Source organism: Hyla sarda, chromosome 1 (assembly GCF_029499605.1).
Source record: "Hyla sarda isolate aHylSar1 chromosome 1, aHylSar1.hap1, whole genome shotgun sequence".
NCBI lineage: Eukaryota > Metazoa > Chordata > Amphibia > Anura > Hylidae > Hyla > Hyla sarda.
Genome location: NC_079189.1, coordinates 196840068 through 196867465, shown reverse-complemented (window position 1 = coordinate 196867465; position 27398 = coordinate 196840068). Strand labels below are relative to the sequence as shown.

Below are 27398 nucleotides of genomic sequence, written 5' to 3'. Positions count from 1 at the left end.
TTTTCAGACCAAAAATGGCCCAAAATAGATCCAAATGTGTAGCCACATTTTGAGCCATAAACGGCTGAATAAAAAGGGTAAGTCAATTAAGGCCATAAGAAAGCGTCAGTGACAGGCAAAACAAATGTAGGCTGAACAAGCAACATCAGTACCATGCCTGCTATGCAATGTACCGCTGGAGAAATAAGAAAACATGTCTTATTAACAGATGAGTGCCACTTTATTTTCTGCACTATAGATTGCGTCACAATTAAGTTTACAGCCATCGAGTTACAGCCCTAAAATTGGGCAGAACAGCCTTTTCCCCATGAAGTTCACTGGGACTATCAATGGTATGTTTTGCTGGTGGTAGCTGCCTGCTGAATGACTGCTGTAAATCCACTGTAAGAACATACCCTAATTCAAAGTCTACCGAAAAATGTTCAAAGGTTTTTTAGTCTAGCATTATGAGGTGTTGCAGGTAGAGGGTTAACTAGGGTGAGTAAAGATTAATAGTGAGGTGGGGGATGGCTTCAGGTTTGCAGGCTAGCTGGAGGGGTGGGTTCAAAGGATGTTGTTCAAGCCAGGAGTACACAGAACACAGTCATGTGAGAATAATGGGAGGCGTCATCTGTATGTAATCTCTGTTAATAAAAAATGTATTATTATTCCCTTTTATCTCTGGAAAATCTCTGGAAGCAGGTATAACATGGCTACTGCTGGGAAAGTAAGTAGAGGGCTAGTATGTTTAGCTTTTCACTGTCTATATATATATATATATATATATATATATATATATATATATATAATATATAATATATATATATATATATATATATATATATATATATATATATATATATATAATGTTAAAAATAAACACACTTATAGAATATTTTATGTTACATTGTGCTTGTTTTTTGAGCAGGTGGATTTTCTCATGCACACACACACACACACACACCTTTCATACACACACACATACACACACACACACCTTTCTTACACACATACACACACACACATACACACACACACACACACACACACCTTTCATACACAAACACACACATACACACACACACACACACACACCTTTCATACACAAACACACACATACACACACACACACCTTTCATACACACACACACATACACACACACACATACACCTTTCATACACACACATACACACACACCTTTCATACACACACACATACACACACACACCTTTCATACACACACACATACACACACACACCTTTCATACACACACACACACCTTTCATACACACACACACACACACACACACACACCTTTCATACACACACACACATACACACACACACACAGCTTTCATACACACAGTCAGCACTTTGCTAACACTGCACAACTATGACAACATAATAATAATAATAATAATAAAACATCTTGGAAATAACTCACGACATGGTGACAGAAGTTTCTTCACTTGAATGGATCATGTTGCTCTGAAAAGTGTTTGAACCCTGGCCAAAGATTTCACTAACTCTGTTTCCAAAAGAAACCATTTGGGACACAACCATCAGATCTGTTCTCTGGAGAGGAGGACGTTGGGGGTTTAACTCATAGAACCCAATTTTTCTGCGTTTCAGTGCACCTTATATGAAAAAAATGTAAATTATATTGCAGGTATTCCTGTTTATAAATATTTTTTATGGATAGTTCTTATGCAGGCCTATGTAATCTGTAATACGGATAGAATGTACAAATGTAATAATTGCTCAGAATTTCATCAGTATTGCTTCAGTACCGATGGGCGGTCTTTTGGGCTGACTTCACACAACCGGACCAGTATTAGTAAATTAGTAGTTTTGGCTTACAAATACTGATGCAAAATACTGAGCTAAATACTGCCTTGTGAAACCAGAGCATGTATTTTATATGCCCAATAGTTTAACACTTAATCCATTTTAAAAGGCATCTGTCACATGAAATAGACATGTTAAAGGATTGCCCAGGCTTGGAAAAGCACTGCTTCTTTTTTTTTTTTTTTTAAAAACAGCACCACTCCTGTTCACAGGTTTTGTCTGGTATTGCAGCTCAGCTTTATTGAACAGGAGTGTGCTGTTTTTTCAAAGAAAGAAGCAGCATTTTTTTTTTTTTTAAATCCCGGTTAACTCCTTTAACTCCTTAAGGACTCAGCCCATTTTGGCCTTAAGGACTCAGACAATTAAATTTTTACGTTTTCATTTTTTCCTCCTCGCCTTCTAAAAATCATAACTCTTTTATATTTTCATCCACAGACTAGTATGAGGGCTTGTTTTTTGCGCGACCAGTTGTCCTTTGTAATGACATCCCTCATTATATCATAAAATGTATGGCGCAACCAAAAAACACTACTTTTGTGGGGAAATTAAAACGAAAAACACAATTTTGCTAATTTTGGAAGGTTTCATTTTCACGCCGTACAATTTATGGTAAAAATGACATGTGTTCTTTATTCTGAGGGTCAATACGATTAAAATGATACCCATTATTATATACTTTTATATTATTGTTGCGCTTAAAAAAAATCACAAACTTTTTAACCAAATTAGTACGTTTATAATCCCTTTATTTTGATGACCTCTAACTTTTTTATTTTTCCGTATAAGCAGCGGTATGGGGGCTCATTTTTTGCGCCATGATCTGTACTTTATTTTTATACCACATTTGCATATAAAAAACTTTTAATACATTTTTTATAATTTTTTTTTAAATAAAATGTATTAAAAAAGTAGGAATTTTGGACTTTATTTAATTTTTTTTCGTTCACGCCGTTCACTGTAGGGGATCATTAACATTTTATTTTAATAGTTCGGACATTTACGCACGCGGCGATACTAAAAATGTCTATGAAAAATGTTTTTTATGCTTTTTGGGGGTAAAATAGGAAAAAACGGACGTTTTACTTTTTTATTGGGGGAGGGGATTTTTCCGTTTTTTTTTACTTTTACTTTTACATTTTTTTAATTTTTTTTTTACACTTGAATAGTCCCCATAGGGGACTATTCATAGCAATACCATGATTGCTAATACTGATCTGTTCTATGTATAGGACATAGAACAGATCAGTATTATCGGTCATCTTCTGCTCTGGTCTGCTCGATCACAGACCAGAGCAGGAGACGCCAGGAGCCGAACAGAGGAAGGAGAGGGGACCTCCGTGCGGCATTATGAATGATCGGATCCCCGCAGCAGCGCTGCGGGCGATCCGATCATTCATTCAAATCGCGCACTGCCGCAGATGCCGGGATCTGTATTGATCCCGGCACCTGAGGGGTTAATGGCGGACGCCCGCGAGATCGCAGGCGTCAGCCATTTCCGGCGGGTTCCTGGCTGCGATCAGCAGCCGGGATCAGCCGCGCATGACACGGGCATCGCTCCGATGCCCGCGGTTATGCTTAGGACGTAAATGTACGTCCTGGTGCGTTAAGTACCACCTCACCAGGACGTACATTTACGTCCTGCGTCCTTAAGGGGTTAAAGGGGTCCTCCAGTGGAAAACTTTTTTTTTTTTTTAAATCAACTGGTGCGACAGTTAAACAGATTTGTAAATTACTTCTATAAAAAAAATCCTAATCCTTCCAGTACTTATTAGCTGCTGAATACTACAGACTAAATTATTTTCTTTTTGGAACAAAGAGCTCTCTGCTGACATCATGAGCACAGTGCTCTCTGCTGACATCTCTGTCCATTTTAAGAACTGTCCAGAGTAGGAGAAAACCCCCATAGCAAACATATGCTCCTCTGGACAGTTCCTAAAATGGACAGAGATGTCAGCAGAGAGAACTGTGGTCATGATGTCAGTAGAGACCTCTGTGTTCCAAAAAGATAATAATTCCCTCTGTAGTATTTAGCAGCTAATAAGTACTGGAAGGTTTAAGATTTTTAAATAGAAGTAATTTACAAACTTTCTGGCACCAGTTGATTTAAAAAAGAAAGGTTTTCCACTGGAGTACCCCTTTAAAGTGCATCTGTCACCAAATACACTGTGTGTGAAACATAACAAGTCTATATTTGGTGACAGATGCACTTTAAAGGGGTACTCCGATGCAAAACTTTTTTTTTTTTTTAAATCAACTGGTGCCAGAAAGTTTGTAAATTACTTCTATTTAAAAATCTTAAACCTTCCAGTACTTATTAGCTGCTAAATACTACAGTTGGAATTATTTTCTTTTTGGAACACAGAGCTCTCTACTGACATCATGACCACAGTTCTCTCTGCTGACATCTCTGTCCATTTTAGGAACTGTCCACAGGAGCATATGTTTGCTAAGGGGGTTTTCTCCTACTCTGGACAGTTCTTAAAATGGACAGAGATGTCAGCAGAGAGCACTGTGCTCATGATGTCAGCAGAGAGCTCTGTGTTCCAAAAAGAAAAGAATTTAGTCTGTAGTATTCAGCAGCTAATAAGTACTGGAAGGATTAGGATTTTTTTTAATAGAAGTAATTTACAAATCTGTTTAACTGTCGCACCAGTTGATTTAAAAAAAAAGTTTTCCACTGGAGTACCCCTTTAAAGTGCATCTGTCACCAAATATAGACTTGTTATGTTTCACACACAGTGTATTAGGGCTTCACAAGCCTAATCCAGGTATAACTTTGTAGATAATTTAGGGAGCTTCATATCCGTAAAAATAAAAAACATCCAGGTGTCATCCAGGATAGTCAAAGAGGCAGACCCAGGGTATGCTATGCTTCAAGGGCTCCAACGTCTCTTTCTAAGTCACGCCTGCTTCTTCTCTGGATGGACACACAGGGCTTGCCTACCCATTGCAGTCCTGTGCAGTTGTCTGTGCATGGGCCATTAATGAGCAGGCTCTGGAGCATAGCAGACACCAGGGTCCACCTTTCTGACTGTCCGGGACGACTCCTTTACCGTTTGCAAAAGCTTTTTAATGAACATAAATTGTCAAGAAATGTATGCCTGGATTACTGCACTGCGCATGCATCTTAAAAATGCTGCTTCCTTTTGTTGCAAAAACAGCACCACTCCTGTCCACAGGTTGTGTCGTGTATTGCAGCTCAGCTCCATTGAAGTGAACAGGACTGAGCTGCAGTACTATACACAACCTGTGGACAGAAGTGGTGTTGTTTTTCCAGAGAAGAAGTTGAGTTTTTCTAACACTGGACAGCCATTTTAAGGTAAAAAAATTGCAACAAAAAAAAGGGATGTAATATAAATGCAAAATATGCTTGTGTTTAAGGCTACTTTCACATGGCAATATGTTGATGTGAATTTTTATCAGATTTAGATTTGTAAACCAAAACCAGAAATTGGCCTTGAAGAGAGAAAATGTGTAATAAAAAGATTTATATCTATTCTGTGTTGGACCCACTCCTAGTATTTGCTAACAAATGCTGATGCAAAATAGTGACCAAAATAGTGCAGTGTTAAAGTGACCTTAACCCCTTAAGGACCCGGGGTTTTTCCATTTTTGAATTTTCATATATTCCTCCTTGCTTTTAAAAAATCTTCAATTTTGCACCTAAAAATCCATATGATGGCTTATTTTTTGCACCACTAATTCTACTTTATAATGACATCAGTCATTTTACCCACAAATCTACGGCGAAACGGAAAAAAAATCATTGTGAGACAAAATTTAAAAAAAAACACCATTTTGTAATTTTGGGGGCTTCCGTTTCTACACAGTAAATTTTTCGGTAAAAATGACACCTTATCTTTATTCTGTAGGTCCATACAATTAAAATGATACCCTACTTATATAGGTTGGATTTTGTCGTACTTCTGGAAAAAATCATAACCACATACAGGAAAATGTATGTTTAAAATTGTCATTTTCTGACCCCTATAACTTTTTAAATTTTCCGCGTATAGGCCGGTATGAGGGCTAATTTTTTGCGCCATGATCTGAAGTTTTTAGCGGTACCATTTTTGCATTGATAAGACTTATTGATTGCTTTTTAATCAGTTTTTCATGATATAAAAAGTGACCAAAAATGCACTATTTTGGACTTTGGAATTTTTTTGCGTGTACGCCATTGACCGTGCGGTTTAATTAACGATATATTTTTATAATTCGGACATTTCCGCACGCGGTGATACCATATATGTTTTTATTTTTATTTACACTGTGTTTTTTTTTTATGGGAAAAGGGAGGTGATTCAAACTTTTAATAGGGGAGGGGTTAAATGATCTTTATTCACTCATTTTTATCACTTTTTTTTTGCAGTGTTATAGCTCCCATAGGGACCTATAACACTGCACACACTGATCTTTTACATTGATCACTGGTTTCTCATAGGAAACCAGTGATCGATGATTCTGCCACTCAGGCACTGAGCAGTCATTCGGCGATCGGACAGCGAGGAGGCAGGTAGGGGCCCTCCCGCTGTCCTGTAAGCTGTTCGGGATGCCGCGATCCCGAACAGCTCCCTGAGCTAACCGGCATGGTTTTACTACGTCATGAGTCCACTCCCGATCTATAACGCGAGTCCACGGCGCTATTAACCCTTTAGATGCGGCGTTCACGCCGTGGCCCCGCGTTATAGATCGGGAGCAGACTCATGACATACCGGTACGTCATGGGTCCTTAAGAAGTTAAAGGAGTACTCTGCCCCTGGACATCTTAAGATGTCTGATCCCAGGGGGATCCCCTGTGATCTCCGGGCTGGCAGTGCAGCATTCCGAACACAAAAATTTGGGGCTTCCATGTTCGTGATGTCATGCCACGTCCCCTTCATTTATCTCTAGCCGTCATGCCCCCTCCCATAGATGAATGGAGGGGGTGGGGTGTGACATTACAAATATGAAAGCCACAAGCTTCTGTGTTCAGAACGCCTTGGTGCCAGCCTGGAGATCGCGGGAGGATAAGATGTCTAAGGGCGGAGTACCTCTTTAAAGCATAATTTCTATCTCACTTCAGCAGCAAGATATTTGTTCTCTGGAAACTGAGTAGCCTAAGGCTTGCCTGAAACTACAGAGATCAGGATACAGATTTGCCTGAAGTCCTGTGGGAGTCTATTAGACTTTAGACATATCCCTATGCTGATCTATCATGAGTTAGACTTACTTTCTGTTCTGATGGATATATACATGATCTCACAGGTACTGCCACTTAACCCATAGACAGAGCCTGATTAACCCCTTAAAGGAGTACTCCACTGGAAAACATTTTAATCAACTGGTGCCAGAAAGTTAAACAGATTTGTAAATAACTTCTATTAAAAAATCTTAAACCTTTCAGTACTTTTCAGCTGCTGTTATGATCCACAGGACGTTATTTTCTTTTTGAATTTTCTTTCTGCCTGACCACAGTGCACTCTGCTGACACCCATGTCCATTTTAGGAACTGTCTAGAGTAGGAGTGTTCCTAAAATGGACAGAGGTGTCAGCAGAGAGCACTGTGGTCAGGCAGAAAGGAAATTCAAAAAGAAATTAACTTCCTGTGGATCATAACAGCAACTGAAAAGTACTGAAAGGATTAAGATTTTTAAATAGAAGTAATTTACAAATCGGACATTTGAGAGAGCATGGAAAATAAGCGGCACTCACCACAACCAGCTAGCGACAACTTCTTTATTTCTTAGGCGTGCAGTAAAACATGCAGGTGCAGGGAGACAAGGACGCCGGGGAATCCGGCTGACTGGTCACAGCCGTATCGTGCTTCCGCACTTCGTCAGACCATCTCATCCACTGGGAGCTCACCAGGTAAATACCTGCCGGGCTCCACCCATGGGCGGTCATTTCTGTTACATACAAGTGCAAGTGCAAAAATACAAAAACGTAGAAAACGTATAAAAACATTTAAAAACAGAAACTTAACCGGAATTCGTGTCACCGCATTAAGGACAGGATTAAAGAAATATACTTAGATCTAGTTTATCGTTCAAGCCGAGGTCTCCTTGTGCGTTCGTGCGCATTATCCATCGGGCCTCGGCTTGAACTAGCAATTTGCGCCTGTCTGAACCGTCTGTACTATCAATTCTTTCAATACCAAAGAATTTTAATGATTTTGGGTCCCCTGCATGCATATTAATTACATGATCGATCACCCTTGGTGATCCTTTCCTCGATTTAATCGAGTAAAGATGTTCCCGAAATCTGTGGTGCATTGGTCTGGTAGTGCTGCCGACGTAAAATCGGCCGCAATCGCACACCAGGCCATACACCACAAATTTCGTCTTGCAGCAAAAGAGATCCCTGCACTTAATATCCACACCTCCAATTATAATAACTTTTTCACAAATCAAAGAAGGACACCATTTGCATGCTCCACACTTATAATTTCCTTTTGGGCTGCTAGATTGTAACCAATTTGGGTTAGATCTACTAGAGGAAAATTTGCTTTTTGTAAGAACATCCACCAAATTTTTGGCCCGTTTAAATGTAACTAGGGGCATTTCTTCACTAACGTTGGAGAGGACAGAGTCTTTTTGAATTAAATTGCTAGTTCAAGCCGAGGCCCGATGGATAATGCGCACGAACGCACAAGGAGACCTCGGCTTGAACGATAAACTAGATCTAAGTATATTTCTTTAATCCTGTCCTTAATGCGGTGACACGAATTCCGGTTAAGTTTCTGTTTTTAAATGTTTTTATACGTTTTCTACGTTTTTGTATTTTTGCACTTGCACTTGTATGTAACAGAAATGACCGCCCATGGGTGGAGCCCGGCAGGTATTTACCTGGTGAGCTCCCAGTGGATGAGATGGTCTGACGAAGTGCGGAAGCACGATACGGCTGTGACCAGTCAGCCGGATTCCCCGGCGTCCTTGTCTCCCTGCACCTGCATGTTTTACTGCACGCCTAAGAAATAAAGAAGTTGTCGCTAGCTGGTTGTGGTGAGTGCCGCTTATTTTCCATGCTCTCTCAAATGTTTGATCCATGATTCTGTCCTGGCTGAGCACCCCACAAGCAGCGACACACATACACACCTGTTCCATCAAGAGCGAATATCAGGCTGCATGGTTGGCTGTGCCGAACGCTGTTTCTCACTACAAGCATTGATTGTGTCTCTCTTCTTTGGTTCTGAGCACGCCCACTGCCTTGAGCTCACGGATTAAGGGAGCTGTGATTTTTCCTCTAAAATGGATACGAATGCTGATCCCACAGGTGATGGATTAGAAGAACTAAGTGCAGTTTCGGCAGGGAGACAGGACGCAGGTGCGTTTTTCACTGCATGTAAGGACAGAGATTTACTCCAGGTCCTAAGTCTGAAAAGTCTGGAGTTCAAAATTCAACATCTAGCAGACAAAGAAATGCGTCTGTTTTGGACTGTCAAATCACTAAAATCATACGAAGAATGTGGTTTGGTGCCCCGCGGTTTAAGAAATTATAAGGAGCCTTCTCAATTTGCAGATGATCCGGCATTTCTATCCGCATGGAAAGAAGTCCATTTAACCTATGCACGCAATATGTTAGTCCTGCTGAGACAACGTAATGAAACCGAATATGTCACTATCACTGATACATTATGCAAAACAAAAAGAGAATTACAATCTAGAGTATCAGCTACACAGTTTCAAAGCTTCAATAAAAAACTGGAACGTAAAATGGTTACTTTACAAATTAATATAAAAGAACAGAAACGGGATAAATTCATCCGTGACAGATCAGATTTCGATACTGGACGTATTTTTATAAGTAACAATCAAACCAAGAGAAAGAATTGGAACCCTAATATTAATCAACAACAAAAAAACAAAAATAAAGATAAAAATTTCAAGAAAAAAACATCAGACTATTTAACCACAGAAACTGACTCAAGCAGCTCGGATGATATCGAACAACCCACCACAGATCCCGCAATACCAACGGCAGGACCCTCTCAATCTGAACAAGAAAAATTCCAAGAATTCCCTTTAGGCGACGAAAAACACGAAGAAGCCAAAGAAGGAAAAAACAATACCAAAAAAAGTTACAAAAGGAAGAAAAGAGTAGCTTGGTACCGGTAGAAAATAATTACGCATGTGAGGTGAATGGTCTACAAAAACAAAAGGAAGATTTTTCACTAGATGTAAATTATTCTAAAAATACAATCAGTGTGAACTGTCCTCTAGAAATGAACTTTAGAACATCATCCGCAAGTAATACAACCAGTGTGAACTGTTCTCAAGACCCGAACTCTAGCGTATCATCTATAATTAACTTAACACCTATTACACTCAGCGAGGCAGCTATTTCTGTTTTGTCTAAAGGTCTTAACTTTTGTTTTCCAGAACCATTCGACATGGTAGAATTTGAGATAGACTTATTTAAGGCTATCAGGAGGTTAAATTTAAAAAAATTCTTCTCCAACAAAGTGTGTGACGTAAATAAGACAGAAGGTGAAATCCCAGCCTCTGTGGGACCGTTGGGGTTCTCCCCCTTTGATGAAGCGGGGGACGCGGAGCGGCAATGTCTCCGTGACCTCGCTGAGCTATTGGGGGGCAACCTTGACGGGAACACAGGGCAGGGTACGAGTGCCCCCCCATTTACTGGCGGGGTACAATCAAATTTTTGTCCTCCTATTTTGCCTGGTAGCAATTTAGAACTATTTCAAATGAAAGTAATAGAAGAAATAAGGGCGTTAAAATACCCCATAGACATCTCCCCCCTAAATAAAAACGAGCGAGAAGCGCTTTCTTGGTTGCGCTCCCTAAAGGGGGTCGTATTTAAGAAAGCAGATAAAGGGGGAAACATCGTCTTAATGACGGAAGAGTACTATATTAAAGAATCATTACGTCAGTTAGGGGATGTCAAAAATTATGAAAAGCTTTCCTTAAACCCTACCCCAAAAATTTCGTCTAAATTACAATCTTTACTTAGAAAAGCGGTAGACAACAAGGTTCTTTCAAAGAAGACAGCTGAAAAATTAATTCCCCCTTACCCTAGGTATCCGTGTTGGTACTTCCTACCAAAAGTGCATAAGGACTTGGGGGCCCCCCCCGGACGCCCAATAGTGTCCGGGGTGGGGTCCATTACCGAGCCCTTATCGAAATATGTAGATTATCTGTTGAGACCTCTCTTAAAAGACATTCCTGCTCTAGTTAAAGATACTAATGAGTTTCTATCGGTCCTGAATAATATGAGTTGGCAAAGAGGGTGCATCTTAGCCTCTATTGATATCGAATCCCTTTACACTAATATTCCCCAGAATTTAAGTGTACAGTGGATTAGGAAATTATTGAGTAAATCCAGTAAAAGTAGTCAGTGCATCGACTTTATTTGCGATGCTTTACTCTTTGTGTTAGAGAATAACACTTTCATGTTTGATGATGTATGGTACAGACAGATTGGCGGGGTGGCCATGGGCACTCCGGTAGCCTGCACCCTCGCCAATCTGTTTGTGGCATGCTTCGAGAAGACTTTTGTCTTCTCGGAAATTAATCCTTTTTTAAACCACATAAGGGGATACGTCCGCTTTGTGGACGATATCTTTGTTGTATGGTCAAGCTCTACAGATGATTTTGAGAATTTCGTCCAGTTCCTGAATATTGTCAATGATATGAACCTTAGTTTCACGTTTAAAACTAGTTCTACTCAACTTGAATTTTTAGACGTGTTGGTAACCTTAAACGATGAGGGTTTATCCACGTCTGGTTTCAGAAAAATAACAGCTGGTAACTCATTATTACATTATTCTAGTTACCATCCAGACCACACAAAATCAGCCATTCCTTATGGGCAGCTACTGAGATTAAGAAGAATTAATAGTTCTGAAGAAAATTTTAAAGTTCAAGCAAAAGATTTACTCACTAGGTTGGAAGACAGGGGGTACCCCAAACCAGTCTTGGATACAGCTTTTAAAAGGGCATCAAGCCAAAATAGGAATATGCTGTTGCATGGATCTGGATCGAGAAGAGAGAGACCGGAACGCTTCTCCTTCTCATTTGGATTCAGTCCAATGAGTGCAGCTATCAAAAAGGCTGTATCAAAACACTGGTATTTAATTCAAAAAGACTCTGTCCTCTCCAACGTTAGTGAAGAAATGCCCCTAGTTACATTTAAACGGGCCAAAAATTTGGTGGATGTTCTTACAAAAAGCAAATTTTCCTCTAGTAGATCTAACCCAAATTGGTTACAATCTAGCAGCCCAAAAGGAAATTATAAGTGTGGAGCATGCAAATGGTGTCCTTCTTTGATTTGTGAAAAAGTTATTATAATTGGAGGTGTGGATATTAAGTGCAGGGATCTCTTTTGCTGCAAGACGAAATTTGTGGTGTATGGCCTGGTGTGCGATTGCGGCCGATTTTACGTCGGCAGCACTACCAGACCAATGCACCACAGATTTCGGGAACATCTTTACTCGATTAAATCGAGGAAAGGATCACCAAGGGTGATCGATCATGTAATTAATATGCATGCAGGGGACCCAAAATCATTAAAATTCTTTGGTATTGAAAGAATTGATAGTACAGACGGTTCAGACAGGCGCAAATTGCTAGTTCAAGCCGAGGCCCGATGGATAATGCGCACGAACGCACAAGGAGACCTCGGCTTGAACGATAAACTAGATCTAAGTATATTTCTTTAATCCTGTCCTTAATGCGGTGACACGAATTCCGGTTAAGTTTCTGTTTTTAAATGTTTTTATACGTTTTCTACGTTTTTGTATTTTTGCACTTGCACTTGTATGTAACAGAAATGACCGCCCATGGGTGGAGCCCGGCAGGTATTTACCTGGTGAGCTCCCAGTGGATGAGATGGTCTGACGAAGTGCGGAAGCACGATACGGCTGTGACCAGTCAGCCGGATTCCCCGGCGTCCTTGTCTCCCTGCACCTGCATGTTTTACTGCACGCCTAAGAAATAAAGAAGTTGTCGCTAGCTGGTTGTGGTGAGTGCCGCTTATTTTCCATGCTCTCTCAAATGTTTGATCCATGATTCTGTCCTGGCTGAGCACCCCACAAGCAGCGACACACATACACACCTGTTCCATCAAGAGCGAATATCAGGCTGCATGGTTGGCTGTGCCGAACGCTGTTTCTCACTACAAGCATTAATTTACAAATCGGTTTAACTTTCTGGCACCTGTTGATTTAAAAGAAAAACATTTTCCAGGGGAGTACCCCTTTAAGGCCCATTTTGGCCTTAAAGTGGTACTCCAGTGGAAAGCATGATTAGTGTTATCGGTGCTCTACTGCTCCAGCCTGCTGAGGCATCCTGGAGAATCAGACCAACGACTGGACAGCAAGGAGGCAGGTAAGGGCCCTCCCCCTGTCCTCTAGACTGATCAGGTGAAACCGCAGTGGTCCCGATCAGCTCCCCTGAGCTGGCGGGATAGATTTTTTTCATACAGAGAGTGTGTCGCCAGGGGCAACCTATACCAAGACACAAACATGTAAAAGAGAACTCATCACACAATTCAGACTATAAGGTTCATATATCTAGTAACATTCCTGAATTAAATGACAATAGATTTACATCAGAATTTGTCAACATTATAGAAACTCCAAAAAGGGAATATAAGAAGCATACTGAAGTAACACTGAAAGGAGTAAAATGCAAAATGGAGGTAGATTCTGGATGCCAGTATTCGTTGATTCCTGAGGAAACTTTTTATACATTATGGCTCAAAAATAATCCCTACTATAGTATTGTGTGATCTTAGATTTACAGATTATAATAAACAGGAAGTGGAAATAATAGGTGCATGTTATGTCAATGTGTACTATGGAAAAGACAGAGGCAATCTGCAACTTATCATCACTGAAGGTCATCGTGCAAGTTTACTAGGAGTAGATTGGTTTGAACCTCTAGGTATCTGTTAATCAGGATATCATTAAAGATTTTTCTGTTGTGTTTGAAGAAGGTCTTGAAAAATTCAAAAGTAACACCAATTCACATGAAACCATGGCCTGTACCATTTGCTCTACGTGCAAAAATAGATGCAGAAATTGATTGCTAAGTGGCACAAGGTTCATTAGTCGGAGTTACACACCCTACTGGAGCAGTTTGGAAGTGGACACAAATTCATGACAGAAGCCTTAGAGGACACCGATATTGTAGTCATCTAATAATTGTATTGGTGCATAATGATCTACACATGCCTCTTATTCTATCTGGTGATGCATCCCATTATGGAATAGGGGCAGTTTTGTGTCACACTATTAATGGAGGACAAGAAGAACCAATTGCTAACTATTCAAGAACAATAACTACTACAGAAAGAAACTATGCACACATTGATAAGGAAGCTTTAGCCATTGTGACAGGAGTAAAGAAATGCCATGAGTCTTTAATGCTAAATACATATGATGCTGAGCTACAGTACTGGCCAGGAAAGGTCATCTAGAATGCTGATGCACTTAGCCACTTACCAATTACAAACTGATGATTTTGCGGTACCAGCCATGTCTGAAATTCTCATACTGGAATCAAATCCTCCAAGCTACTGAGATTTCTCACATGACTGCTATAGATCCAAGTTTGGCAATAGTATTGAATTGGGTTTGGAAAGGGTGGCCACATTCAAAATTAGCAAATGAGTTAAAATCTTTTGAATCAAAGCAGCATGAACTCTCTTCCTACAAAGACTACCTCCTCTGGGGTTGCCTCCCCTGGATTGATCATTCCTAGAGCTGGTCAAACCCAAGTGCTTAAAGCTCTACACGAAGGACATCCTGGAATTGTTAACATGAAGGCTCTAGAAATATACTCCCTGTCATACCACACGTCATTCTCCAACAGAAGCTGTGTCACTTTCTTGGGAAGTGACCAGAAACCCATGGTCTAGATTGCATATAGCCTTTGCAGGTCCAGTTCAAGGACAGACATTTTTTCTTGTTATTAATTCATTTTCCAAGTGGTTAGAAGTTGTGCCAGTGTCCTCTGTCACCACAAATACTGTCTTACAGGTTCTAAGGAGTTGTTCGCAACACATGGATTACCTGATACAATTGTGTCAGATAATAGGCCACAATTTACATCTTTAGAGTTCAAAGTATTCATGGAAACCGATCTTATTTACTATGTTACAACAGCTCTGTTTCAACCATCTTAAAATGGACAAGCAGAGTGCATGGTTCACACTACTAAAGATGCTTTGAATAGAATTGTTGTAGGAGATTGGAAGCACAGACGGGCAAATTTTCTCATACAACATGTGACCCCATGCTCCAGTACTGGATGCAGCCCTGCAGAGCTACTGATGAACAGGAGGATCAAAACCTGTCTGGTCAGACTTCACCCTGATCTCACATCTGAATTGCAAAACAAGCAAGATGTCAGACTATCTCAAAAGACTATCTCCTCATTCATGCTGTGTTTTCAAGAGGGGGAAAGTGTCTATGCTAGAAGCCAAAATAAATGCAATGGGACCAAGATGGATACCAGCAACTGTAGTGGAAACTGCAGGATCTGGGACTTACAAAGTAAGAACTACTGATGGCCAAATTCTAAGGTGGCACATAGACCAACTAAAAAGAAGAGTGGACGAGTGTGTCTCACCTGCTATTGAAGGGGTGCCAGCACCTAGGGCACCAGCAGTTCGGAGTGATGACCTACACCCCACTGACCCTCCTCTTATCCAACAAGAATGATCATTCCTGGTCTGGAGAAGTGCTTCGGCGCAACGGCCCGTCACCTGGAGGTTACCCCCGCGTCTCACGTCTGCACTCCCCTGTCTGTGATTTTCCTGATATGTACTCGGTTGATGTAAACTACATGCCGAAATAAAGCTGCTAGCAAGATAGGTCGCTGGTGAGTGCTCTGCTTTCTTCTTCTTGTGTGAATTTACAAATCTGTTTAACTTTCTGGCACCAGTTGATGTAAAAAATAATGTTTTCCAGAGGAGTACCTCTTTAAGCCCTGTTGTTTAAATAGGTGGAACAAGACCTATTGAGATAGCAATTCTGTCCATTATCCTAATTTAGTAGGGCACATCTACTTAAAATGGCAAGTTTAGGTAAACTCCTCTATCCCTTGCAAACAATTCCTTTCTTGTTATATCACAAAGATGTAAACTTATTACAATATGCCTTTACCACTTATTTTATGGAAGGGGGTGGGTAGTTGTATTAGGTTAAGTATTGAGTTTGTATGCTAATGTATGCTTGCATATGCACCAGTGTTTACCTGTTTACCTGTTTACCTTCTACATTTGCTGTGGATTGTATTTTTCTGGGTTATATTTTAACATTTTGCTCTATAGCCAGCCCTAGTGTTTGCGATAAAGTGCAGAAAATTTGGTAGTCCCAACAACTATTTTTCTCTGTGCCAAGTATTCTTTTGTTTGAAATTAAAGTTTACCTGTCCTTAACAAAAACTTTTGATATAATGTAGAGAATACCATTATATGTATATTTGTAATATATATTGATTAAAAAAACGTATTATATCATAAAAATGCTGTCCCTGCAGTTATTGCCTGTGTGTCTCTATGAGAAGTCCAAATACAGGAAGTGAGGGCAGGACAAGCAGGGCTCTGTGCAGACTCCTGGCTTGTCAATCCTCCTGATGTGTGAGCCAAGAGCATGTCATAGAGCTGCAGTGTACAGAGCCCTGCTTGTCCTCAGTGTACAGAGCCCTGCTTGTCCTTGGTGTGGTGTCCCGGTACAATATTGCATACCGTACCTAGTGTAGAGGTCCCCAAAGTCAGAGTAACTGCGTTCAGGTAGGGTTCCTCAGGTTGGACAGCCCCTATTCGCCTCTTCTCAAGTCTATCTCTAATAATAATATATATGTATATATTTAATAATTATATATATTTCATAGTAATGTATAGTACTTACCTTGTTCAGCGTCGCAGGACCTTCGATCATGTGACCATGCTAATAACCTCTATGGTATGTTGGAGGACCTTTGGAGGTCCTTGGGTCACGTGTTACCCACACATCTCTGTAATGTTGATTGACATCAGTATGGACCAATTAGCATTAGTCCAGCTCCTGCCCATATAAGGGAGCTGCGTCCAATTATCGCGCTCTTGGTTTGCTGCCCTCGTGTTGCTGCTCTCGTGGATGCCGGACTAACAGGACAGTGCTACGCAACTTTCAAAGACACGCTAGGCCTCAAAAACCTGCCGCCTCAGCTAAACCAAAACCGTGAGTTCAAATCTAAATCCCCGCTAATGCTAGTGTGACTACTGGACCGCAACTAAACCCCTAAATCCAGGGGAGTAACACACAATACTAAAAGACTCTAAATGCTAAAGTCCCAACCTTTGTCAATCTCCAAGGAAAGCCGTTGTTATTCTGAGAGACTGTTATGTTATTGAAGCTTGCAGAAAACCTTCAGTAAAAGTTAATATTGTTTCAGAAACTCTCCGGTTGTGGACAATCTATTCTTATTATCTACCTCCCTATCGCTCTTGGGAAGGGTGGCGGTAGGAAAAGCGTTAATGAGGAGCCCGCACCCTGGCGTCACGAATAGCAAGGGTTAACAAGCACCCTTTAATTACTGCACAGCTACATTCCCCATACCCTACACCCCCTAGACGATCACATTAGTGTGCAGAGCCCTGCATGTCCTCAGTGTACAGAGCCCTGCATGTCCTTTTAAGGCGGCTGTTACGCCGAGCGCTCCGGGTCCCCGCTCCTCCCCGGAGCGCTCGCTTCACTCTCCCCGCGGCAGCGCTCCGGTCACGTCCTCTGACCCGGGGCGCTGCGATTCCGCTGCCAGCCGGGATGCGATTCGCGATGCGGGTAGCGCCCGCTCGCGATGCGCACCCCGGCTCCCCTACCTGACTCGCTCTCCGTCTGTTCTGTCCCGGCGCGCGCGGCCCCGCTCCCTAGGGCGCGCGCGCGCCGGGTCTCTGCGATTTAAAGGGCCACTGCGCCGCTGATTGGCGCAGTGGTTCCAATTAGTGTGTTCACCTGTGCACTTCCCTATATCACCTCACTTCCCCTGCACTCCCTTGCCGGATCTTGTTGCCTTAGTGCCAGTGAAAGCGTTCCTTGTGTGTTCCTTGCCTGTGTTTCCAGACCTTCTGCCGTTGCCCCTGACTACGATCCTTGCTGCCTGCCCCGACCTTCTGCTACGTCCGACCTTGCTTTTGCCTACTCCCTTGTACCGCGCCTATCTTCAGCAGCCAGAGAGGTGAGCCGTTGCTAGTGGATACGACCTGGTCACTACCGCCGCAGCAAGACCATCCCGCTTTGCGGCGGGCTCTGGTGAAAACCAGTAGTGGCTTAGAACCGGTCCACTAGCACGGTCCACGCCAATCCCTCTCTGGCACAGAGGATCCACTACCTGCCAGCCGGCATCGTGACAGTAGATCTGGCCATGGATCCCGCTGAAGTTCCTCTGCCAGTTGTCGCTGACCTCACCACGGTGGTCGCCCAGCAGTCACAACAGATAGCGCAACAAGGCCAACAGCTGTCTCAACTGACCATTATGCTACAACAGTTACTACCACAGCTTCAGCAGTCATCTCCTCCGCCAGCTCCTGCACCTCCTCCGCAGCGAGTGGCCGCTCCTGGGATACGCTTATCCTTGCCGGATAAATTTGATGGGGACTCTAAGTTTTGCCGTGGCTTTCTTTCCCAATGTTCCCTGCATCTGGAGATGATGTCGGACCTGTTTCCCACTGAAAGGTCTAAGGTGGCTTTCGTAGTCAGCCTTCTGTCCGGAAAAGCCCTGTCATGGGCCACACCGCTCTGGGACCGCAATGACCCCGTCACTGCCTCTGTACACTCCTTCTTCTCGGAAATCCGAAGTGTCTTTGAGGAACCTGCCCGAGCCTCTTCTGCTGAGACTGCCCTGTTGAACCTGGTCCAGGGTAATTCTTCCGTTGGCGAGTATGCCGTACAATTCCGTACTCTTGCTTCAGAATTGTCCTGGAATAATGAGGCCCTCTGCGCGACCTTCAAAAAAGGCCTATCCAGCAACATTAAAGATGTTCTGGCCGCACGAGAAATTCCTGCTAATCTACATGAACTTATTCACCTAGCCACTCGCATTGACATGCGTTTTTCCGAAAGGCGTCAGGAACTCCGCCAAGATATGGACTCTGTTCGCACGAGGCGTTTCTTCTCCTCGGCTCCTCTCTCCTCTGGTCCCCTGCAATCTGTTCCTGTGCCTCCCGCCGTGGAGGCTATGCAGGTCGACCGGTCTCGCCTGACACCTCAAGAGAGGACACGACGCCGTATGGAGAACCTCTGCCTGTACTGTGCTAGTACCGAACACTTCCTGAGAGATTGTCCTATCCGTCCTCCTCGCCTGGAAAGACGTACGCTGACTCCGCACAAAGGTGAGACAGTCCTTGATGTCTACTCTGCTTCTCCACGTCTTACTGTGCCTGTGCGGATGTCTGCCTCTGCCTTCTCCTTCTCTACAGTGGCCTTCTTGGACTCTGGATCTGCAGGAAATTTTATTTTGGCCTCTCTCGTCAACAGGTTCAACATCCCGGTGACCAGTCTCGCCAGACCTCTCTACATCAATTGTGTAAATAATGAAAGATTGGACTGTACCATACGTTTCCGCACGGAGCCCCTTCTTATGAGCATCGGATCTCATCATGAGAGGATTGAACTTTTGGTCCTCCCCAATTGCACCTCGGAAATTCTCCTTGGACTTCCCTGGCTTCAACTTCATTCCCCTACCCTGGATTGGTCCACTGGGGAGATCAAGAGTTGGGGGTCCTCTTGTTCCAAGAACTGTCTAAAACCGGTTCCCAGTAACCCTTGCCGTAACTCCGTGGTTCCTCCAGTAACCGGTCTCCCTAAGGCCTATATGGACTTCGCGGATGTTTTTTGCAAAAAACAAGCTGAGACTCTACCTCCTCACAGGCCTTATGATTGCCCTATCGACCTCCTCCCGGGCACTACTCCACCCCGGGGCAGAATTTATCCTCTCTCTGCCCCAGAGACTCTTGCCATGTCCGAATACGTCCAGGAGAATCTAAAAAAGGGCTTTATCCGTAAATCCTCCTCTCCTGCCGGAGCCGGATTTTTCTTTGTGTCCAAAAAAGATGGCTCCCTACGTCCTTGCATTGACTACCGCGGTCTTAATAAAATCACGGTTAAGAACCGCTACCCCTTACCCCTCATCTCTGAACTCTTTGATCGCCTCCAAGGTGCCCACATCTTCACTAAATTGGACTTAAGAGGCGCCTATAACCTCATCCGCATCAGAGAGGGGGACGAGTGGAAAACGGCATTTAACACCAGAGATGGACACTTTGAGTATCTGGTCATGCCCTTTGGACTGTGCAACGCCCCTGCCGTCTTCCAAGACTTTGTCAATGAAATTTTTCGTGATCTGTTATACTCCTGTGTTGTTGTATATCTGGACGATATCCTAATTTTTTCTGCCAATCTAGAAGAACACCGCCAGCATGTCCGTATGGTTCTTCAGAGACTTCGTGACAACCAACTCTATGCCAAAATTGAGAAATGTCTGTTTGAATGCCAATCTCTTCCTTTTCTAGGATATTTGGTCTCTGGCCAGGGACTACAGATGGATCCAGACAAACTCTCTGCCGTCTTAGATTGGCCACGCCCCTCCGGACTCCGTGCTATCCAACGCTTTTTGGGTTTCGCCAATTATTACAGGCAATTTATTCCACATTTTTCTACCATTGTGGCTCCTATCGTGGCTTTAACCAAAAAAAATGCTGATCCCAAGTCCTGGCCTCCTCAAGCAGAAGACGCCTTTAAACGACTCAAGTCTGCCTTTTCTTCGGCTCCCGTCCTCTCCAGACCTGACCCTTCCAAACCCTTCCTATTGGAGGTTGATGCCTCCTCAGTGGGAGCTGGAGCTGTTCTTCTACAAAAAAATTCTTCCGGGCATGCTGTCACTTGTGGTTTTTTCTCTAGGACCTTCTCTCCAGCGGAGAGGAACTACTCCATCGGGGATCGAGAGCTTCTAGCCATTAAATTAGCACTTGAGGAATGGAGGCATCTGCTGGAGGGATCAAGTTCTCCTGTTATTATCTACACCGACCACAAGAACCTCTCCTACCTCCAGTCTGCCCAACGGCTGAATCCTCGCCAGGCCCGGTGGTCTCTGTTCTTTGCCCGATTTAATTTTGAGATTCACTTTCGTCCTGCCGATAAGAACATTAGGGCCGATGCTCTCTCTCGTTCCTCGGATGCCTCAGAAGTTGAACTCTCTCCGCAACACATCATTCCACCTGACTGCCTGATCTCCACTTCTCCTGCCTCCATCAGGCAGACTCCTCCAGGAAAGACCTTTGTTTCTCCTCGCCAACGCCTCGGAATCCTCAAATGGGGTCACTCCTCCCATCTCGCAGGTCATGCGGGTATCAAGAAATCTGTGCAACTCATCTCCCGCTTCTATTGGTGGCCGACTCTGGAGACGGATGTTGTGGACTTTGTGCGAGCCTGCACTATCTGTGCCCGGGATAAGACTCCTCGCCAGAAGCCCGCTGGTTTTCTTCATCCTCTGCCTGTCCCCGAACAGCCTTGGTCTCTGATTGGTATGGATTTTATTACTGATTTACCCCCTTCCCGTGGCAACACTGTTATTTGGGTGGTCGTTGATCGATTCTCCAAAATGGCACATTTCATCCCTCTTCCTGGTCTTCCTTCTGCGCCTCAGTTGGCTAAACAATTTTTTGTACACATTTTTCGTCTTCACGGGTTGCCTACGCAGATTGTCTCGGATAGAGGCGTCCAATTCGTGTCTAAATTCTGGAGGGCTCTCTGTATACAACTCAAGATTAAATTAAATTTTTCTTCTGCATATCATCCCCAGTCCAATGGACAAGTAGAAAGGATTAACCAGATCTTGGGTGATTATTTGCGACATTTTGTTTCCTCCCGCCAGGATGACTGGGCAGATCTCCTCCCATGGGCCGAATTCTCGTATAACTTCAGGGTCTCTGAGTCTTCCTCCAAATCCCCATTTTTCGTGGTGTACGGCCGTCACCCTCTTCCCCCCCTCCCTACTCCCTTGCCCTCTGGTCTGCCCGCTGTGGATGAAATTTCTCGTGACCTTTCCATCATATGGAGAGAGACCCAAAAATCTCTCTTACAGGCTTCATCACGCATGAAGAAGTTCGCGGATAAGAAAAGAAGAGCCCCCCCCGTTTTTTCCCCTGGAGACAAGGTATGGCTCTCCGCTAAATATGTCCGCTTCCGTGTCCCTAGCTACAAGTTGGGACCACGCTATCTTGGTCCTTTCAAAATTTTGTGTCAAATTAATCCTGTCTCTTATAAACTTCTTCTTCCTCCCTCTCTTCGTATCCCTAATGCCTTTCACGTCTCTCTTCTCAAACCACTCATCCTCAATCGTTTTTCTCCCAAATCTGTTCCTCCCACTCCTGTTTCCGGCTCCTCGGACATCTTCTCGGTCAAAGAAATTTTAGCTGCCAAAAAGGTCAGAGGGAAAAATTTTTTTTTAGTGGACTGGGAGGGTTGTGGTCCTGAAGAGAGATCCTGGGAACCTGAGGACAACATCCTAGACAAAAGTCTGCTCCTCAGGTTCTCAGGCTCTAAGAAGAGGGGGAGACCCAAGGGGGGGGTACTGTTACGCCGAGCGCTCCGGGTCCCCGCTCCTCCCCGGAGCGCTCGCTTCACTCTCCCCGCGGCAGCGCTCCGGTCACGTCCTCTGACCCGGGGCGCTGCGATTCCGCTGCCAGCCGGGATGCGATTCGCGATGCGGGTAGCGCCCGCTCGCGATGCGCACCCCGGCTCCCCTACCTGACTCGCTCTCCGTCTGTTCTGTCCCGGCGCGCGCGGCCCCGCTCCCTAGGGCGCGCGCGCGCCGGGTCTCTGCGATTTAAAGGGCCACTGCGCCGCTGATTGGCGCAGTGGTTCCAATTAGTGTGTTCACCTGTGCACTTCCCTATATCACCTCACTTCCCCTGCACTCCCTTGCCGGATCTTGTTGCCTTAGTGCCAGTGAAAGCGTTCCTTGTGTGTTCCTTGCCTGTGTTTCCAGACCTTCTGCCGTTGCCCCTGACTACGATCCTTGCTGCCTGCCCCGACCTTCTGCTACGTCCGACCTTGCTTTTGCCTACTCCCTTGTACCGCGCCTATCTTCAGCAGCCAGAGAGGTGAGCCGTTGCTAGTGGATACGACCTGGTCACTACCGCCGCAGCAAGACCATCACGCTTTGCGGCGGGCTCTGGTGAAAACCAGTAGTGGCTTAGAACCGGTCCACTAGCACGGTCCACGCCAATCCCTCTCTGGCACAGAGGATCCACTACCTGCCAGCCGGCATCGTGACAGCGGCCACCCGCCTAGGTTTTAGGGTTAAAGAATAGGGCAATTCAGGGATAGTGTAGATCCTTTAGGCCCACGCCTTGTCCCCATCCCCCTTGTCCTGCTTGTCTTCAGTGTATAGAGCCCTGCTTGTCCTCAGTGCACAGAGCCATGCTTGTCCTCACTGCACAGAGCACTGCTTGTCCTCACTGCACAGAGCCCTGCTTGTCCTCAGTGTTCAGAGCCCTGCTTGTCCTCACTGTGCAGAGCCCTGCTTGTCCTCAGTGCACAAAGCGCTGCTTGTCCTCAGTGTACAGAGCCCTGCTTGTCCTCAGTGTACAGAACCCTGCTTGTCTTCAGTGTACAGAGCCTTGCTTGTCCTCAGTGCACAGATCCCTGCTTGTCCTCAGTGTACAGAGCCCTGCTTGTCCTCAGTGTACAGAGCCCTGCTTGTCCTCAGTGTACAGAACCCCGCTTGTGTTCAGTAAACAGAGCCCTGCTTGTCCTCAGTGCACAGAGCTCTGCTTGTCCTCAGTGTACAGAGCCCTGCTTGTCCTCACTGCACAGAGCCCTGGACAAAAATATGCAAATTTGTTACCAATGTATATTACAAATATACACATCATGGTATTTTCTATAAAAGGTTTTTGTCAACAACAAGTACAGTTTAACCCCTGCCACTTACCAGGGAATGTTCACCAAATAGGGAATCAGAGTCTTTCATTTAGGTAAGTATGGTGTAAAAGCACAAAGAGCATAACAAATGGAATTCATTTTTCATATCCAGAACAAAAGGCAAATGTGAATAGGTAAATTCAGCTGATGTTATTTTTGACATGATAAAACTGAATATCTCCAGCTTATTTCATTCTTTAATATTTAGGTCATCAAATGTAAGGCTGCAGTTTGCTGGGGACCTAAACAACCTCTCAGCATTGAAGAGATTGAAGTTGCACCTCCAAAGGCTCATGAAGTTCGCATAAAGGTAATATTTATACTTGATAATAATTTCATTAAATTAATAAGATCAGATATAATTCTACTAGGGATGTGCAATAGTTCTGAAACTGAAATATCACCCAAAAGCAGGTTCACAGTTAGATTTTACAGAGATCTTAGAAGACTCATATAAGGGGAATTAGCATTGGTTTAACTCTTCATTGGGAGACTTTTCATTACAACTTCTGCCTCTGATACTTTTCCTAAAATTGTGTAGCTATGCCATAGTCTGGTTAACTTTTTACAGTGGTCATGAATTTATCATTCACAACTTTTTGATGTCCTCTTGTGGTAGTTTTTTTTCTTCTATTAAATAACATCTCCTTTGAAGTGTTGATTTCCTTTATGTATATAAGAAGGTATGAAGAATAGATGAGGTGGTTACCAAAGACAAGTCCTCATATTTTTGAACTTTAGCAAGCTTACATGAATGCAAGTCACCAATGGAGGCAAGAACTAGCCTATTATTTATTTATGATATCAAGTCTTTCCTACATCCGAATTACTATATGTGGTGAGGGTGTGATGAGGGCAGATGTTATTACCCTAGGGGCAGATGGCAATAACCCCTTGTGTTTGGGATGCCAGGGCATGGTTTTATCTCTACAACACCCAAAGGTATGGCCGCTGGATCCTGGCCTAGGCACGGGGCAAATAATAACTCTGACACCAAGTTATGGAACAACGGCAGACAGATGGAATAGTCTTTGAAACTCAGTTAGTGCCAAAGAGGTGACCAGTGACTTTAGAGACTTGCGGGCTCGCTGGGACTTGTAGTGGACTTGGATTCATTGCTGCAGGACCACGCTGAATTTAGGCAGACTGATCTTGACTGACTTGACAAGGACTGACTAGACTTCACCCCTTGTGTAGCTTACTAGGTTTTGACCTACACCTGTGGGGCACTTGGTTAGTAGAAGCGTTTTTTTAATGGTAGGCCTTGGGTCTCCTCAGGACACCAGACACTCTCTCAGGTCTTGACTTTACTGTAGCTAAGATAAGACTAACTAGCTAGCTCCTCATATGGGGGAAACTTTGGAGGGGTCGTATAGGTCACCCACAAGTCATCTGGTCACTGACACCTTCCCTGGTTACACGACTTAGCAACAACATTTAAAGGTGCATAACATTATACATACATTGCAATAGATGATACAAGTCATATGTTAACCATTTGTAATACACAGCTTAAGGGGGGGGGGGGGGGACTCAGGGGACACTGCAATAGAGTCCACCAGACAGGACAGTAAGGGTACAGGAGTGCAACTCCTGAACTGTACTGGGCCACCACACATATGACCTATCTACCAGGGTTTCTATTGGAGCATATGGGACTTTTTTGTGTTGTTTATCACTTGGGGATATACCGTAAATAGGATATAGGTAATAAATAGAATAATAAGCTTAGTTTTATGTATCCACTTATATTTTGGAAGTCTGGCAGTCAGGAGTAATTTTCCCTTCTATTTAGGTGACCTTAAATGTAAATGTTGTAGCAATATGTACTGTAAATGTAACCCTAAGGTATGCTGTTTTGTACAGTAAAATAATATGTATTCCTGCAGATTGTGGCGACTGGAGTTTGTCGATCAGATGACCACGTTATAAGCGGTGCATTAAATGTGAAGTTCCCTTTGATACTGGGCCATGAAGCTGCTGGCATTGTAGAGAGTGTTGGTAAAGGGGTGACCAATCTGCAACCTGGTAAGGCTTGTGATTTAAAGGGAACTTATGGCCAACCCTCAAAAATGTTATTTTATAAGGAATAAATAGCATAGAGTGTGCTGATCAAACACCTTTTTACAGTTTCTTGATACACTTTTCCATTCCCAAGCTAAGAGGCTTAGTAATTTGACAATTCAGAGAATCAGTCAGATGGGCGTGAATTTAATTTTAATAATGGGAGTGAAGGGACAGGTAATGGGCGTGATTCTACAGTCAGGAGGTTGAATGTTCAACACCAAGGAGTGTGTATGGATAATACGCACCCCTGACTGTATAATCCCGCCCATCACCTGATAGTTTCTCTCTGTATAAAAATTAGGTTCACGTCCATCTAACTGATTCCCTGATTTGTCATACAAACCATAAACCCACATATCGTGGGAATAGGAGGTCATATCAAGAAACTGTAAGAAGGTGTTTGATCACTGCACCCTAAGATATTTAATGTATGCAATCTCATATCACCGGCCGCAGCGATGTCCCGCCCCGGCTGGTGATAGGCTGAATGCACTGTCATGTAAGGAGCTCTGGCCAGCCTCTTACATGACAGTGCGCTCAGCCTATCACCGGTCTAGGAGGGACATCGCTACGGCCGGTGATACACCGACGGCTCTGTGACGTCTCCGTCCCCAGGAAGTTGAATGAGGTTCGCACCGCTGGACCGTGAGGCCGGTACCGGACCGACGGGGGCACGTAGGAAGGTATGTTAAAGTTTATTTTGTTTATTTTTGCAGCCCGGGCACAGCAATATATAAAAGTCTTGCACTACAGTTGACCTTTAAGGAACATGCAATATCGCACACAAACTGTGGAGCTGTTTCTGGAAGAAAACCGGAATTTAAATCAATAAATTACAATAAATCAGTAAATATTTTCCTACAAAATTACACATCAATCTGTTGGGCTTTTTCTTTATAACATTCTGCCTACAGATAGAGAAGCATTTTTAACATTAAAGATCTCCACAAATAGTTGAACCACTGCAGAGGACATGTAAAAATAATTTGGCTTGCTAAACAATAAATAAACAATATATTTTTTCTCGTGTTTCCTTTCCTGTAGGAGACAAAGTCATCCCATTGTTTGTTCCTCAGTGTGGAAAATGCAGATGTTGTGTGAATCCAGAAAGTAATCTTTGCTACCAAAATGAGTAAGTATTGAGTTAACTTAAGGATATGCCAACTTGCCTATACCCAGGGATGAAGATATATTGGGTAGAAAGGTACATTCAGAGTTTTACCTGAGCACTGGTGCCTAAAAATGAGGGGAACCTGAGAAAAATTGAATTATAACAGAGAATAATATGTGGGGCCAGTTGCAGTGTTAGAATTGGTAATTGCCAAACTAGACTATACTATAGTACATAGTGACTCAATATAAAACAATCTTTAGTAATCTATTCTACATCTCAAATATTTGTCTATTTTGTGTTGACATTCCATACAGGATCATAAAGGTTTTAGCTTTGTTAGAAGTTGGTCCTTTTATTTGGTTGGGAGTTCATTAATTTATAGGAAAGTCCTGTAACATCTACTCCAAACCCTCATGTCATAGTTACCAACACAATATGGAGAGTAATAGTTTGCAATCTACAAATTCCTTTAATTTCTTAA

The 27398-nt window shown here is 43.3% G+C and overlaps 1 protein-coding gene across 1 annotated transcript in view; it reads left to right on the top strand.

Moving 5' to 3' along the window:
- Positions 1–588: 588 nt before the first annotated feature.
- LOC130362400 (alcohol dehydrogenase 1) overlaps positions 589–27398 on the top strand; it is a 38244-nt gene continuing 11434 nt past the window's right edge. The window contains exons 1-4 of the mRNA XM_056566791.1: positions 589–706; positions 23945–24046; positions 25626–25764; positions 26848–26935. Coding sequence (XP_056422766.1) covers positions 689–706; positions 23945–24046; positions 25626–25764; positions 26848–26935 — 347 coding nt within the window. The 5' untranslated portion in view covers positions 589–688. The remainder of the gene's footprint in view (positions 707–23944; positions 24047–25625; positions 25765–26847; positions 26936–27398) is intronic.